The sequence below is a fragment of the Cornus florida genome, unplaced genomic scaffold (assembly GCF_030987335.1).
Source record: "Cornus florida cultivar Cherokee Brave unplaced genomic scaffold, ASM3098733v1 CherokeeBrave_3.0.0_Hap2_Chr01, whole genome shotgun sequence".
NCBI classification, from domain to species: Eukaryota; Viridiplantae; Streptophyta; class Magnoliopsida; order Cornales; family Cornaceae; genus Cornus; species Cornus florida.
This window is the reverse complement of record NW_026775571.1, coordinates 14,092,173-14,108,369: the sequence shown is the minus strand read 5'-3', so window position 1 is coordinate 14,108,369 and position 16,197 is coordinate 14,092,173. Positions and strand designations below refer to the sequence as shown.

Genomic DNA, 16,197 nt, shown 5'->3' with positions numbered 1-16,197 from the left:
AACTAATCGAATCGGACAGTTTATGAGGGTATGTAACAATATGTTTCAATGGATACAAACCAATTGACCGATATAGCGAACCATAAGCAGAAACATTTTAAAAAATTATGTAATAATATGTCTGAACGGTTACAAACCAATCAACCAATACAATGAATCATAATTAGAGACGCTTAAAAAAATTATATAAAAATAATACACAAGGCAAGATTTGTCCACTCAACAGTAAGAGGAATTTATGTCATTTAATTGAAAATAATAATAATAACAATTGTAAGAACCCGACCCCACTCCTCCTTGTCCTTAATTAAATTTGTGAGAAGTTAACATTTGAGGAATTTATATTAATTAATTGAAAAAAGGAAAATAATAATAATACTAATCGCATTTATCATCTCCATATACGATATACATTATATGTGTATATATATATATATATATATTTAGAGAGAGAGGCAAGTAGGCAACTAAAAAACAAAACTTGCCTGGAGTAGAGAGAGAAAGTGAGAATGATAGACTTTTTAGAGAGAAAAGGCGAACCATACAAATGAAATTGAACCAGTGAAAGGGAAAAAAACAGATAAAAAGGCTGTGAGAGCCAAAAGGAGTGCCTCTTGACCTATCAAGCTTCGTCTTCAATCTCAGAAATACATATATGTATAGAGAGAGAAAAGAGTTTGAGAGAGAGAGTGAGAGTGAATCAGTTGACAGATCCACGTCACCATCATCTTCTTCCTCTTCAATTGATACTTGTTGATTAAGTAATCTGCTTGTTGATTAGGTAATCAAAAATTTTGTGTTGTTTAGCTTCAATTTGCTCATCAATGGACACACCATCACCAGCTGAAGGGCTTCTGAAGAAGATCCAAGACCTCGAAGCAGGGCACGCTCACCTCCAACAAGAGATGTCGAAGCTCATGGTTTCAGGGGATCGCAAATCGGACCAGCAACACGGTGGTGGGGACCACCAGAGGTCTCATTCTGTGTCGCCACAGCGGGTGGGTAGGCGGAGAGGAGGCTGTGGTGGAGGGTTCGACCGCGCTGCCAAGGCGTCGTGTAGACATGCATCGCCGTTGCAGAGGGAAAGTCGGACACCTGACTCTTTCGAGAACACCACCATTGGCGGTGGCAGTGGTGGTCCGGCTGGTGCTCAGTTTAATGATAAGCAGTACTTGAATATATTGCAATCTATGGGTCAGTCGGTTCATATATTTGATCTCAACGGTCGTATAATTTACTGGTGAGTGACAATTGAATTGCATTTCTATTTTGACAAATTTTTGTGCTCATTTTCTTGATTTGTTTAATGGAGCTACTTAATATCTCTCTTTCTTTGACTGTTTGTGTTGGGTTTTATTGGGTACTTTGTAATTTCAAAGCTAGTTAGAATCGTAGATTTGTATTGCTTTTCTGGTTTGAGTTTGATTATCTTCTAATTCTTAGTTGCTACGAACAATAAACCCTTAAAATTTTAAATTGCAATTTTAATTAGTTTTGTAGTGTTATTGTGCGTTGTAATTTCTAAGGAATTGTAGATTTGTATTATTTTTTTGGATTGAGTTTGATTATTTTCTAATTCTTTGTTGATAAGAACATTAAACCCTAAAAACTTTTAATTGCAATTTTAATTAGCTTTCCAGTGTTATTTTACTTAATAAGCTGTGCCTTCTTAAATAAGATTGAAATGACAGTTATGGAAGTTTCAATTTTTGCCAATTTGGGGCATATTCAACTGTGCAGGAATCGAGCCGCCGAACACCTTTATGGTTATTCTGTGGTGGAAGCTCTTGGTCAGAATTCCATTGAGCTCCTAACAGATGCCCGAGACCTTGCTGTGGCTAATAATATAGTACATCGTGTGACAATGGGGGAGCACTGGACTGGGCAATTCCCGGTAAAGAACAAGAGCGGAGATAGGTTTCCAGCTATGATAACCAACACTCCGTTCTACGATGATGTTGGTACTTTGCTAGGGATTATATGTGTATCTCGTGATTCAAATCCCTTCGAAGAAATGAAGGCTACATTGTCAGGTACAAAGCACTCGGAGGCAGATTCGACCTTTACCCGAACCAAAAACATTGCTTCAGCTAAACTTGGTCTTGATCCTCGACAACCTCTCCAAGTTGCAATTGCCTCAAAAATATCAAACTTGGTTAGTGTCATAGTTTTCATGTTTCTGTGATTAATTAAAGTAGTCTATATTGATTGGTATAAATGCAAAAACAGGCTTCCAAGGTTAGCAACAAAGTTAAGTCAAAGATGAGGACTCGAGAGAACAACATGGATCGTGAAGGTGGAAGTGACGATAGTCATCATTATGATCATGGTTTCTCGGATAAGGAGGATCCAATTTCAAGTGGAGCTAGTACTCCCAGAGGAGAATTTCATCCATCTCCTTTTGGAGCGTTTCCTCAAGTTGTGCATGAGGAGCGGTCCCAGGGAAAGCCTTCAATGGATTCTGGTGATGAGAGTGAAGAGAAACCTGGGATCCACAAGATTATTACTTCAAAGGCAGAGGCTTGGATGGGTAAGAAAGGGATATCTTGGCCATGGAAGGGAAATGAACAGGAAGGGTCAGAGGTGAAGGCCACCCATTTTGTCTGGCCGTGGTTGCACAATGATCAAGAGAATGACACCGATCATCAGAAAAGTTCCAATTCTGGTGCAAAACCAGAGAGTCAGGTGGGTGTGAGTAATTGGCCTGCAAATAATGAGGCTTCAGGGTCCTGGTCTTCTTCGTGTAATATTAACAGCACAAGCAGTGGTAGTAGCTGTGGCAGTACAAGCAGTAGTGCTATCAATAAAGTGGACATAGACACCGACTGCTTGGACTATGAAATCTTGTGGGAGGACTTAACCATTGGAGAACAGATTGGGCAAGGTAATTGTCTTTCTAAATAACAAGTTATAATAATTCAGTATTAATTTTCTTAAATTTTTTTTTTTTAATGGCGGCAAAGCATATGATGATTTTCAAAGATGTTGTTAAGTGGATTCACTTTACTATTACCTAGATTTCATCACCAGTTAATCTTTGATGCTTGCGCAATTATTATACATTGATTTCTTACAAACACTACTTTTTCTACTATTCCAATATTACTATAGTTTGTTGTTGTTCTTATTATTGTTAAAGTTTCACAAAGGAATGGTGGACATGCATGTAAACCTAAATGCACATTCTAAAGGTCCACTGTCATTAGCCACAAATTTGGTGGTTCCTTCGTTACCTATTATGTCTATGCTATGTAGAATTCCTTTCTATGTCTTTGCTATAATGGTCTTGCCTACGTATCTTCTGATCGCTAAATTTATTTTCTTTTCATTTGTAATGAATATGCAGGTTCTTGTGGAACTGTGTATCATGCTCTGTGGTATGGATCAGTATGTTCTTTGGCTCTTCCTTTTTATATTTTTATTGCTGAAGAATGCATGGAAGTAATATCGATGAGTCCAGATTAAGTTATTATGGGATAAGAAGTCGCATAATTGAATTCCAATAGCAGCCAAACCTAAGACTTCTAACTGTAGATTATGCACTATATGGACAAATTGCGACTCAGTTTGCTAGCAGGTATAGCAGCCCAGAGCTTATGTTCCTGTACCATCTAGCCAAATTGGGTTTATCTTGCCTTCACATTATCCATGATGTATAAGTCGTTCATATCTCCTATGAGCATGAAAAGTGTGTGGTAGGCATCAGTGTCATGTCATTGTGAGATGTGAGACAATGGGATATTTCTCCAGTTTTTTTTTTTTTTTTTTTTTTTTTTTTTTTTTTACCTTACCACACCGTAGAAGGGAAAAGCCATCAAAATGTTTTGGATAGTTTTAATCTTCATTTGTGACTAAATGACTCCTATGTTTTGCAGGATGTTGCTGTCAAAGTATTCTCCAAGCAGGAATATTCAGATGATTTGATATTTTCCTTCAGAAAAGAGGTGTGTTTTCACTCTTGATTTATTATTATTATTTTTTTGTGATTGAAAAATGATTAGCTATTTAATTGTACATAATATTCTGTATTTTGTTAAGTTCTCAAGTCGATAAGGGGAAGCTATGTAACAAGGACGCTTCTATGATAATATTTAACAAGGACGCTTCTATTATCATTTTTTTTTTTTCCTATGATATACACACGGGCATATTTATTTGAATACAAATTCAGCTACCAACCGTGTGTTGCAGTTTTGTTTTTCTTTTTTGTCGTTTGATCACCCCTACATAAATTTAAAACGAGAATGAACACTCTTGTCCCAGGAAATGGGTATGAACTTCAGTGAACACTGAACGCTAAGAGGTGGCCATGTTCAAAAAATGTTAAAAACATTACATGCTGATGCTGTCCATGAGTTATAGAAATGTGAACATTGGGAAGAATTTTAGCTCAAGACTTCTGTTGAACCAGTTAACTGACCTCATTTCAACTGTGAAGTGTTTTTCTTTCTGCTGAATGCCCCTTTCCCCTCCCCAAACATGAGTTGAATCTCATACAGTTACAAATAAGGAGACATGGTGATTAGGAAGTGAGTAAACAATATGGATGATAAGGAGCTGGTGAACGCGAAGCATTAGCTTTTCACTTTTTTGTCTTTTTCCCAGTAGAATTGAGGTTCCAAGCTGAACCTTCTCAACTGAAAACCTTCTTTGTCTTCTCTAGACTTACATTTTAATGAGCGCCTTACTGTAGATACATGAACCTCATATATAATGATTGCCCTTAGCTGCAGTTTCTTTATTGCATTTGACCTAATTATTCATTTATTTCATTCTCTAATCACTTTATGCATTGATTTTGTGATCATACCTACATGTGAACGTCATCCATGTTTTTTAGATGGCTCTCTAATTTACCTGGATCATAGGCAGACTCAGGCACACAGCACTTTATACTTGGTGTATGTGCATAAACAGTTGGGAACTGTACTGATTTCATTAATCCAGCATCACACAACCAGTGGCTATACATATTTGCATGGCACTGTACTTCTGTAGAGGTACTAAGTACATATGGTTTTCATATTATATAATATTAAGTATATATGGTTTTCATATTATATAATTGATCCTGATCAAGGTTCAAAGCATTGTACATTAAATTGCTTGTTGTCGGACTGTCATTTGGTTTGTCCTGAATTTAATGCGTTCCTAAATTGCAGCATGAAGTATACCATATCTCGAGGGAGATAATGAGGATGTAACTTTTTGGTTTGATAATTTTTTTACTAGCATTATGATAAGTGTCTTAAAACATCCTCTGCTAAGGTAGCCAGATAGGATTTGCTTTCGTTTATTAAATTATTTTTATTCAAGCTAATTTATATGACATCTATTGTCAAAAATTGTTTCTTATATTAAAATTATTTAGCTGAAATAGATCTTCTGACATCAGAGTTCCTTTTTGTTTTTGAAGGTATCTCTCATGAAACGACTTCGACATCCAAATGTTCTGCTCTTTATGGGTGCAGTAACTTCACCTCAGCATCTCTGCATTGTTACCGAATTCCTTCCACGGTATATTCTTCATTTTCCTGTTTAGATCCTTGTATTTTCAAGCAATTTGAATAAAGATAATTGTATATATGTAAATAACAATAATGTTTTCCCCTATTTCTACCTTATTACTTTGGCCGGTTTGGAATAATTAGAAAGTTGTTATACTTCTCGGCTGACTGCCTTCTCTATGTGCTATGTATTAATTTTTACGCAGTGGAAGCTTGTTTCGCTTACTGCAGAGGAATACAACCAAATTTGATTGGAGACGGCGTGTTCACATGGCTTTGGATATAGTGAGTATCACAAGGTCCAATTTGCATATGAAAAACACCATTTCAAAAAAAAAAAGAAAAGAAAAGAAAAAGATTCAATATGCAAGTTTTGTGTGGTGATACCATGTGTTGGTCTACATTTCTTCTTTTTTTTTCTTTATTTGTTCTTTAAGTTTTCTCTATGCCTTTCATGGGGTGTGGTATTAAGCTTTTTGGATTTTATTAATGTTTTTTGTGAAAATAGGTAATTTGTATTCTTGTAGCTTGATTAATTTCTTTGACAATTGATCATCATGCACTATTTTTTTTGCTGAACCTTCTGCAGGCACGGGGCATGAATTATCTTCATCATTTCAACCCACCTATCGTTCATCGTGATTTGAAATCTTCGAATCTTCTAGTTGATAAGAACTGGACAGTGAAGGTATACCTTTAGTTCTGCTTATAATTATTTGTCCACTCATAATTCTTTTCTACTTTCTCACCTCCTTGCTTTTAGATTTCTGGACTTCCACTTGAATTAAATTTTGGGTAATATTTGTATTGTTATCAACTTAATAGGTTGGTGATTTTGGTCTGTCACGTCTCAAACATCAGACATATCTCACAACAAAGACTGGGAAAGGAACGGTACACTTACTGGCACTCTTGACCTGTTCTATTTTAAGTTGAGATATATTATCTCCATCTTAATTTTCTAACTTGAGGTAGCATAAAATTTCAAGTTCCTCATCTTTCCGATAATCTTCCGTGTATTTCCTATTCTGTAGCCGCAATGGATGGCACCAGAGGTTCTTCGTAATGAATCCGCTGATGAGAAGTATGTCTATTTGGGTTCTATATCTTCAGTTCAATTGACAAACATATGCAAATATGAATCTGTAAACGCTGTTAAAAATTTTTTCCCCCGAAATAATGCTGTTACAAATGTATTATTGTCTGGAAACATTTAGGTCTGACGTGTATAGCTTTGGAGTGATTTTGTGGGAGCTTGCCACTGAGAAGATCCCTTGGGAAAATCTCAACTCAATGCAGGTATGTTTTCTCTTTAAATTTTTCTTTATGTTTTGTCATGATAAAGAAAAGAAAGCGATCTATTCCCAAGAAGTGGGCTGTGTGCTTTTTGGTGAAAGCAATTGGATTTGCTTTACAGTTTACACCCAGACCAATAGCACTTTGTGTAGCACTGCATGTTGAACAACAGCGTAGGGTAATGACCTTTACTGCATGTGTGAACAAGAACAACAATTTGTTTAGGATACCTGCAGGTCATTGGAGCTGTGGGGTTCATGAACCAACGGCTAGATATCCCAAAAGACGTGGATCCACAGTGGGCTTCCATAATTGATAGCTGCTGGCAGAGGTCCGTATATTCTTTAAGCTTCTTATTTAAATTAATTATTTTTCCAAAACCAAGGACAACATTTTATTATGAGCAATTATCGCTATCTACCATAGTATGTCTTGATCTACTGATATGGGATCAATGCTTGAGAGTTGGCTTGGATGCTTACGCATCTGGCTTCTATAGTGATTAAGGTGATGCAAACCCAACCTACATGCCATTGATGTGTTTCCTCAACATTTTTGGACAATACATTTCTTGCAGAATTTAGCCTGATAGGCTTTCCTAGAACTTCATGAATGCATGTCAATGCATGTGTATGCTTGCATAATAGAAATATGCCTTGAATTTGTGTAAATAGCCCAAGTAGTTGGTATTTTTAGAGGATCCAGATCACTTGTTTAGTATGATTTTGGCTGTGAATTCTTCTGTCATAGTAAAAGATACTTGAGTTTGATATTGAAAATGTCTGCCACTTCCCTTGTGAGGGTGGGTTGGGTTGTGTAAGTTAGGTCATTGAAGTATTTCTCATTGTAGATATTAATTGCTACATGATTTGCATCCAATAGTCGGATCAATCATCAATTTTTCTCCATCACCTTCAAAATTATTAGTTATGCAATCATTTTCAATCATCATTTAACCTAAGATTTTGCTACTGTGCTAATTTGCAACGGTGATAAAATCAGTGAACCACGATGCCGCCCAACATTCCAAGAGCTGCTAGAAAAGTTCAAGGATCTGCAGAGGCAGTGTAGCTTTCAATATCAGGCTTCCCGTACTGCCCCAGGAGATAGCAGCCAGAAAGAACTGTAGGCCAAATTGTGGCTGCTTATCTATAGTTTTCGTATTGACAGTCAAATGATTGCACCTGTGCTGATGAGTCGATTAATAGACACAAATGGCTTGTGGTATGGGAACCATCAGAGGCAGATCCATCTGAGGCGGATCCAACCCATCTTAGCCAGATCAAGAATTGAAAGGAGAACATAATGGTTACCAGTGAGAGATTTTGGTTGGTCGGGTTGGTATCCGGTGATGTTTATTACTTATCGACTTCATTGGATCCTGTCAGTCCTGCTCTGTTGTTGAATTTATGTAATCAGGATCATTTGTCACTCTCCTACCAGTGATATGTGTCTGATTTTTGTCACTGAGGTATGTATTTCATTTATAGTCTTTGTGAGAGAATATTAGGATCGCTCTAAAATCATTTGTACATAAAACACCTCAAAGTTTCCACTTTAGAAGTGAAACATCCACCTATTGTTGTATTTTTTGCAATTATGCATGCAGCATTTCTGCAGCGCCATCCTGGATAATGACTAGTTTCAGCTGTAACCTTGAGCTTTTTATGGGACATAAGACTAGGGCAAATGAACTAAGTTGAGCCGAGCCTGAGAGTGTTCGGACTTAATTTGTTTGGTTGTTGGCCTAGCTCAAGCTTGGCTTCGGCTTCTATGAATTCAAGCTCGTATTGGATGTGCTTGGCTCAATTCAGCTCGACTTAGCTTGAAAACATATAATGGTAAGGTTTTTCTTATTTATAAATAAAGATGATTCCTTAAATTTATTTATTTATTTATTTTATTTTTTTAAAAAAAGGTTTTGGGGAATGCATTAATGAATAAATATGACAAGTTCGTTCATTTCGTTCAGTCTGAGTTTCAAGGTTTGAGTTGGAGTTCAACTTGTTAGCTAATCATGACCAATTTAGTTATGCACGATTGGAATAAATGGGAACTTTTTTCTTTTTGATAGGTTGAGGGAGAGCTGTTGAAAAATTATCTGCGCTTGCATTTGGCTGTTACTCTCTAGGGGTTTATGTAACATAGAATTAAAACCTCAACACAACCAAGAAACAGAGACTTCCTCTTAAGTAATTACACAAACATGACACAGGTGGAGTGAGATAGTTTCTTCAATAAAAGCATTTAATAGGTAAAAGCAATCCAATGTTCTCAATAAGGGGGGACACACACACACACACACAATGCATAAGAACCACAAAAAGCCTCCACAAAGAAGGGGAAACAAAGATTTGATTGACCAAACAATCTACCCACTCAGCAACTATAGAATTAAAACAAAATTAATAAAGCGAGAGACTCTCCACACTTCGAACAACTACACCACCATTTAGAAGATGCATGTAATATTGGGTGCACCAGCCATGGCATGTCATTAGTGTACCTATCCAATAATTATGTACTATTTTTTAAAAAGTTAGCTCATCTAATTATAAAATTTATGATAACGAGATAATATCTTACATGGGATAGGTAAACTAATGGCATGGCGTGTCTAATGCATTCAATATCTACTTAATTTGTGGTAGGACCTAGAAGACAAAATGGATCCCAACCACTTTGCATCATGTGGATGTAAAGATTCGACTGAAGCCTTCTGTCTAAATATCATTTTTCTAGAGTTAATGAAGAGAGACATACTGTTGACACACAAAAATGACAGCCTAAGTGGCAGCCATTTTGGCATCCACGTGGACAAATAAGAGAGACGCAACTGGACCAAATTCATGGTTTAACAATAGATTGACACGTGGGCTTCGTTGAAGGGAAATAAAATTCTAACACTTGTGTGGTCCGACAGATAACAAGTGTGTAATATTTCACTGACACGTGGAAGAATGCATAAGTTCACATGTGGCAAAGGGTGGATGCCCATGCTCATGTCTGTTGGAGTGTAATGACTGTGTCATTTTTTTTTTTTTTTCTTTTTCCCTAGTTAATTAATTAATTAAATTATTTATTTAATTGATTTATTCTTTTCGGGATACCTTAGGATTTTGTTGCGCCTGAGGTAGACTTTGGTGTCCGAAACTAATTTCCGACACCTCGTGCATTGTATCATTTTGACTTTTACTATTGATGCATGATTTAATTTTGTTGAAAAGCATGCTTGGTTATTTCCATTTCATACAGGGTATGGATGCATAGTTTCTTCGGAAATATTCTTATTTTACGGGGTGCTTTATGTAATTAGTTTCCGTCTTAGGGACTTTATTGCAAATATTCCTTGGGATATTTAAAGAGGGACCTATTTGCAATTTTTGGGAATTAGTGACAAGTGTCACTTTTCCCTTGGGACCACTTGTCATCCATTGCTTGGTGAGACTTGGAAGCTTGTTTAGGTGACAAGTGTTGGGTGTAGGTTCACCCACTTGTTGGCCTTGGATTGGAACACTTGTTAGCTTGTGATGTTGACAAATGTAGGCTTGTGATTAAGCCTTGTGAGGGTGCTTTGGATGGTGGCAAGTGGAGGGTGAAGATTCACCCACTTGTAGACTTTTGGTTGGTACATTTGTTGGCTTAGATTAGTGACAAGTGTAGGCTTGAGATTAAGTCTTATGAGGAGCCCTAGGATTGTGACAAGTGAGGGTGGATGTGTGTGTATGTAAGAGAGGTAGTGTTGGTGTGTGTGTGTGTGTATGTGTGTGTTTGGCTATCAAGGCCATTTGGTTAGTGGGAAAAGATGTGATAATTGTCTTCCTCACTTAAACCACCATTGAAGGACCTTGTAGCCTCTTCCACTTTTCAGATTTTGGCCCCCTTCCCTAAGGAATTTAACCTTCCACCTTAAAGATCATATCTTCCTCTCTTCCATATCTAGAACACATTTTCACAGTTTTTCAAATTGAGTTCATTTGCCTTGGATTCTAGAGATTCAATTCTCTAGTGAGGTAGGGGTTGTAGTATGTTTATTTCCTTAGTGTTTTAATTATTTTTGGGGTTTTCTATATATTGTATACATGCTTGTTGAATTGTAGGATTGCATTTAGATGTAATTTCTATATCCTTGACTTAGGATTTAATGATTCAAAGCATGTGATGCATATTTATCTTGTTATAAGTAAATTGTTTCATTTACTAGATTACTTGATTCTAGAGACTATCTTCTTGTGATGATAAACTCTTGTTGAATATCACTAATGTTTACTTTGGAAGCTTGTTACTAGATTGTTGTATATTTAGTACTTGTGGCTTACATGATGGTAACTTGATTTAAATTACATATAGTATCATTGTTTTGTATAGCGAATCGCACATTAAAGATTCGACATTTTGTATACCATTGTATGTGTAGCAAATCGCACATTGAAGATTTGACATTTTAAATCCTATTGTAGACATGAAACCCTAGGACATGGTTTGTGTGGTTTCAACTCTACTTGCGCATGGAAGGTGGTTTCATGCAATATTTGTTTGTGATGAACCAAAAGGGGGGGGGGGGGTGAATTGGTTAATCTCTTCCCAACAGAATCAATAAGATAATTCAGCAAGCAAGCAATAAGTACTTAAAACAGGATTTACAAGGAAACTTTCAACTAGGGAAAACCTTGGCTTTTGGCCATGGCCAATGAAGATCACTACTAGCTGTATGTACCTTGTTACACACACTAGCTGATTTCAGTGCACACACACACTCCCCTTGTCCTAAGCACCCTTGCTTGGACCAACAAAGCTCACATAGCTCTCAATATATATCATTACAAATGATAAACAAGATAATCAAATTCCTTCTACAATTGAAACAGCTTGAACAACACAAAATACCAAGTTACTGCCTCAAAATCACTAAACTGCTGCAGCTAGAGTATGAGGGGTAAAATTGGAATTTTCCATCGAGATTAGTTCATCAGTAGCTTCCACAATCTTAATTCACTGCAGTACTCATGTTAACATCCTTAAGCAATTCAGTATAGCATGAGTATATATCAATCTACTATCACAGTTCTGGAATAAGCATAGCTCAACACAGTTTGAGAGGTTTTGCAAGGTCACAATCACAATCTGTCAATGTTTTGCACCACAGCCAATTTCAATAACTTTGATTCATCAAAATAGACTTGCTAGCACATAGATAATCCACAGAATAACTAGACTTAATCATTTTGCACTTGAATCACAATATATGCAGAAAAACAGGCTTATCACTGATCTAAGAGCTCAAAATCCATTTCAGCATGTTTTAGTTCAAAACAAACTACTGAGCAAGTGTAAATAGCATAGTTATACCTGTGACAATCCTCAGAAATGACCACAGCAGCTTGGAACTCAGATTCACTACTCAATCCAAGCCTTTCTACAGCAATTTGGACAGCAGCAGCATCTTAGCACATTGATCACACACAAGGCTTGAGTCAGTGGGTTTTTCTAGCATAAATCATCATTAAAATCACAGAAAAACTTTGTTCAATGAAAAAGAGCTCGAGAGTTCTCTTATGCAGCTTGCTTTTAGTCTCTATGAAAGGCCATTAACCCTAAAAGACACCTATAACAGCATATATATATCTCAGTGTAAATGCTTGACTGCATCTCTCTTAATTCAATGCTGTCACCTTTCAACCAATGATTGCATAAGAACAATTCTGACATTCCCTTAATGAAAAGACAATGTTGCCCTTGATATCTCACCAAATAGTGACACCTCATGCATCAGTAAGAACAGTTCAGACAGGTGAGGACACATTGATATTTATCTTTGCTTAGCCACTAAGATCTGCAACACCATTGGAGGACAATATATATACCTGGACTATAGCCATGTGTCATACTCCTGAAAATACTTGAAAAGTTGTACAAACAAGCCTTATACCAGCTGTAAATTACATTCAGCAAAATCCTGTTGCTGAGGCTGTATTAGACACAATGTAGGCTCACCACAGCAATTCAGTGCAATGCAGCTATCCAGTCATATGAGTATCCATAGAATGCATTAGGGAAAATACAAAAGTACCCTTGAAAGCACCTGTGACAAGTTCCTTATATACTGATCCTGACTGAAACCATTCAATTTAGCTGAATCAAGTGTACCAGCTGTGATGAATTAACTCATACCAATGTAAAAAGACTGTCACTGCAATATAAATGTCAATGCTGCCCAAGTGATATATGTTATACCACAATACAGATAGGATATACACTAAAGCACACAAAACCAAAGCTTTTTGACATTAAACAGGCAAATAGGACTTAGCGAACCTTAAGACCAATAGTTTGAGTATAAATTTTGTGCTTATTGTTGATTTTGGAAAGCTTGGGGGATATTGTTTAATTGACGGTTAAAGTTTGGCTTTAGTACGAGTGGTATGAGTTCTCCCCATACAGTGCGTACTAGGTTGTTCCTTGCGGGCTAGTAACCCGAAATCACTAAATGTCTTGGTTAAATTCCAGAATTCCATGTTCGAGCATTCCACTACTGTAATACTCCCTATCCAGATATACCAAATAAGAATAATTAATATTAATCATCTTAAATAATATATACATATACACATATATTATTTAATATATATATATATATATATATATATATATATATATATATATAAAAGTCAAAACAAAGGTTTAATGAGTAAAAGAAGAGTTTGAGGCTATATTATACACAATCAATTTAATTACTTTTTTTTTTTTTTTTTTTTTTTTTCCCTTTTTTCTCTGGAATAGGTGATACGTGATCTAAGGTTCCCTAGGGTTACGGAGGAAGAAAACGCCATGGAGTAGGGTTAGCCCTCTTCTATAGTGGGTAGCGTCCCACCTATGGTTGAGTCCTCTACTAATCGGCCCTTATGGAGTTCATTACTGATGAATTCTACATCAGAGAGTTTTTCACCTTTGACATATTACAATCATAGTCACAATAAAGAAGTTATTGATATTGAAGATGAAGATATAACGGAGGAATTGAAATATTGGGAGAATTCTATTGTGTGTTATGTGTTGGGAAGTAAACCATATTTCCCATATTTTAAAGTTTATGTGCAGAAGTGTTGGAATAAAGATGCAGTGGTGGTGTCCATGACAGATGGTTTCTTTCAGGTGCAATTTCCTTCAGAGGAGGATTTGATTCAGGTGTTATCGAGATTCCATACATTTTAAGGTTGTGCAATTATCGTCAAAAAATGGCATAAGACTATTCAACTAGAACCGGATATACTTTCATCGGAACCTGTATGGATGAAGGTTTATGTTCTACCGGTGCATGCACGAAGTAGGATATCTGTGTCGAAAGTTGTTTCAAATATTGCAAAGCCTCTCTATATAGATGCTATTACACTCAGTCGTGAATGAGGATTGTATGTAAGGGTATTAACATAAATGGAGGTGGATGGTGCCTTCCCTGAAACCATTCAAACTAGATTACATGGACTGAAATTCGAAGTTCAAATTGAATAAGAATGGAAACCTCAAGTTTATAGTTTTTGCAAAAAAATGGAACATTCTAAGAATATGTGTCCATTGAATAAGCCTAAAGCCAAGAAACCAAAAAAGAGAAAAAAAAAAAAAAAAAAAAGCCAAGAAACCAAAAGAACAGTGGGTGGTGAAGAGATCTAATAAAGGTAAAGAGGTGAATGTGGAACAAAGCTTAATTATAAGAGAGAAGCCCTAGGAGGAGTTGGAAGAGGGTTGCATGGTTCAGAGGAAATCTGAAGGAAAGAGAGTTGTATCCCCAGTATCTCAAAATTCGGCCATTGTTAAGAATGCATTCCAGGTGCTCGATGAAGTTTGTGACAGAGATGAGTCTGAGGTTTAGATAGAAGTTGTAGGGATTACAGAGAACTTGATGCTTGAATTAGATATATCTAAGTTTGCGACGGGTACAGCTAAATTGAAGGAAGATGACATTCAAGCTGATGGTGAAGGGACAATGCATGAAAAGTCTGAGAATGAAGTTCAGGTAGTTCAAATTGATGGAATAATTGGGGAAAATCAACTAATAGGTCACCTCCTATATCTATTGAAGGGAGTGTATCATCAAAGAATCAGAAGAAAAAAGAGTTTGAGGGATATAAGTGTTAGAATCACTAGAGCAATAGTTGCAGGTGGGGTTTGCCCACCAAATCCAATTGTTTAATGATTGGTCTATAGAATGTTAAAGGGCTTAACAATAAAGCTATGCAAGAAGAAGTTAAAGCTTGGTTGAGTAATTCCTCTTTATATTTATGTGGTTTGGTAGAAATGAGAGTTCAATGTAATAAGTTTTAGAGTTTAAAGAATAGAATTAGAAGGAATTAGAATTGGATGAATAATTACAATGCTGATCCTGAGGGACGTATTTGGTGTGGTTGGGATCCAAATAGGTTGGATGTTACTGTGATTGAGACTACAGTGCAGATGATGTTATTACTTGTTAAGATCAGAAGGACTAATCAAAAATTTTTTGTAACCTTTGTTTATACCAAAAATATAGCAAGGGAACAGTGTTGTTGTAATGCCTCTAATTTCAAAAGGATAGTCTTGGTATTTAATTTATTGTTTAAAATTGCTTTTGTTTATTTCTTTGGTTTGATTTAATTGTTTTAATTGTTTTAGTTGCATTTGATTACTTGTTTTAATTTAATTGATTTAATTTAGTTAATTGTTTTGTTTTCCTTAGTTGTCGTACTTATGGATTTAATTGTTTTAATTTAATTCTATAATTATATTCATTGAATTAATGGGATTTAATAATTTAATTGTTTTAAGTTAGTTATTTTTAAAATGACTGGTTTTCCGTGATTGTCAGATAGCTTTATTTTGGGTTTATAGTTTTCATAGGCAGCCGACATTGAATATAACCTAAGTTTGCCTATGGGCCAAATTATACATGGATTAGGGTTTAATGTTTAAGGTTATAAATAGGCTTATTATGGTGGTTTAGGGTTTAAGGAAAAAAAAACAAAACAAAAAAACGTAAGTTCCTATGGAGGCATAGAGGAAACAGAGAGAAAACAAACAGAGAGTTTCACCGGAGAACTTGGGAAGGACCGTCGGTGTAAGGCAAGTTTTATAACTAACTCTATCTCTTTGGCCTGTGTTCTTTGCATCTCTAACACAATCCCAGGATGAGTAAAAGCTAAATTAATTTACTTGGTTGCATGAAAGTATGTGTTTCCGCTTAAGTATTGTGCTTGTTTTAAATTTATTTTGCGTAATTCTTGTTCCAATGGATTTTGATTAATAAGTAATGAATGTAATTAACTTTGGAACACTCTAGGACTTAGTTTTAATCAGTAATAAACTTGGTTGGAGGAATATAGTTGCCGGACACCGCCGGAATTGAAGAAGACGAAGCATAGGG

General features: G+C 36.0%; 1 protein-coding gene across 1 annotated transcript; it reads left to right on the top strand.

Moving 5' to 3' along the window:
* Positions 1-483: 483 nt before the first annotated feature.
* LOC132291639 (uncharacterized) lies at positions 484-8,438 on the top strand. Its single transcript, XM_059790295.1, has 13 exons — positions 484-1,240; positions 1,741-2,155; positions 2,230-2,884; positions 3,347-3,387; positions 3,876-3,944; positions 5,417-5,517; positions 5,714-5,792; positions 6,097-6,195; positions 6,333-6,401; positions 6,542-6,591; positions 6,725-6,806; positions 7,040-7,134; positions 7,806-8,438. Exons 1-13 carry the CDS (start codon positions 825-827, stop codon positions 7,930-7,932), a joined length of 2,298 nt encoding a protein of 765 aa, XP_059646278.1. The 5' UTR covers positions 484-824; the 3' UTR covers positions 7,933-8,438.
* The last annotated feature ends 7,759 nt before the right edge of the window (positions 8,439-16,197 follow it).

Excerpts from the sequence above, each read along its gene's own strand:
- LOC132291639 (XM_059790295.1), top strand. The coding sequence starts at position 825 with ATGGACACACCATCACCAGCTGAAGGGCTTCTGAAGAAGATCCAAGAC. Across the intron at positions 5,518-5,713 it reads GTTACCGAATTCCTTCCACG|TGGAAGCTTGTTTCGCTTAC; the intron begins GTATATTCTTCA and ends ATTTTTACGCAG. Across the intron at positions 6,402-6,541 it reads CAAAGACTGGGAAAGGAACG|CCGCAATGGATGGCACCAGA; the intron begins GTACACTTACTG and ends CCTATTCTGTAG.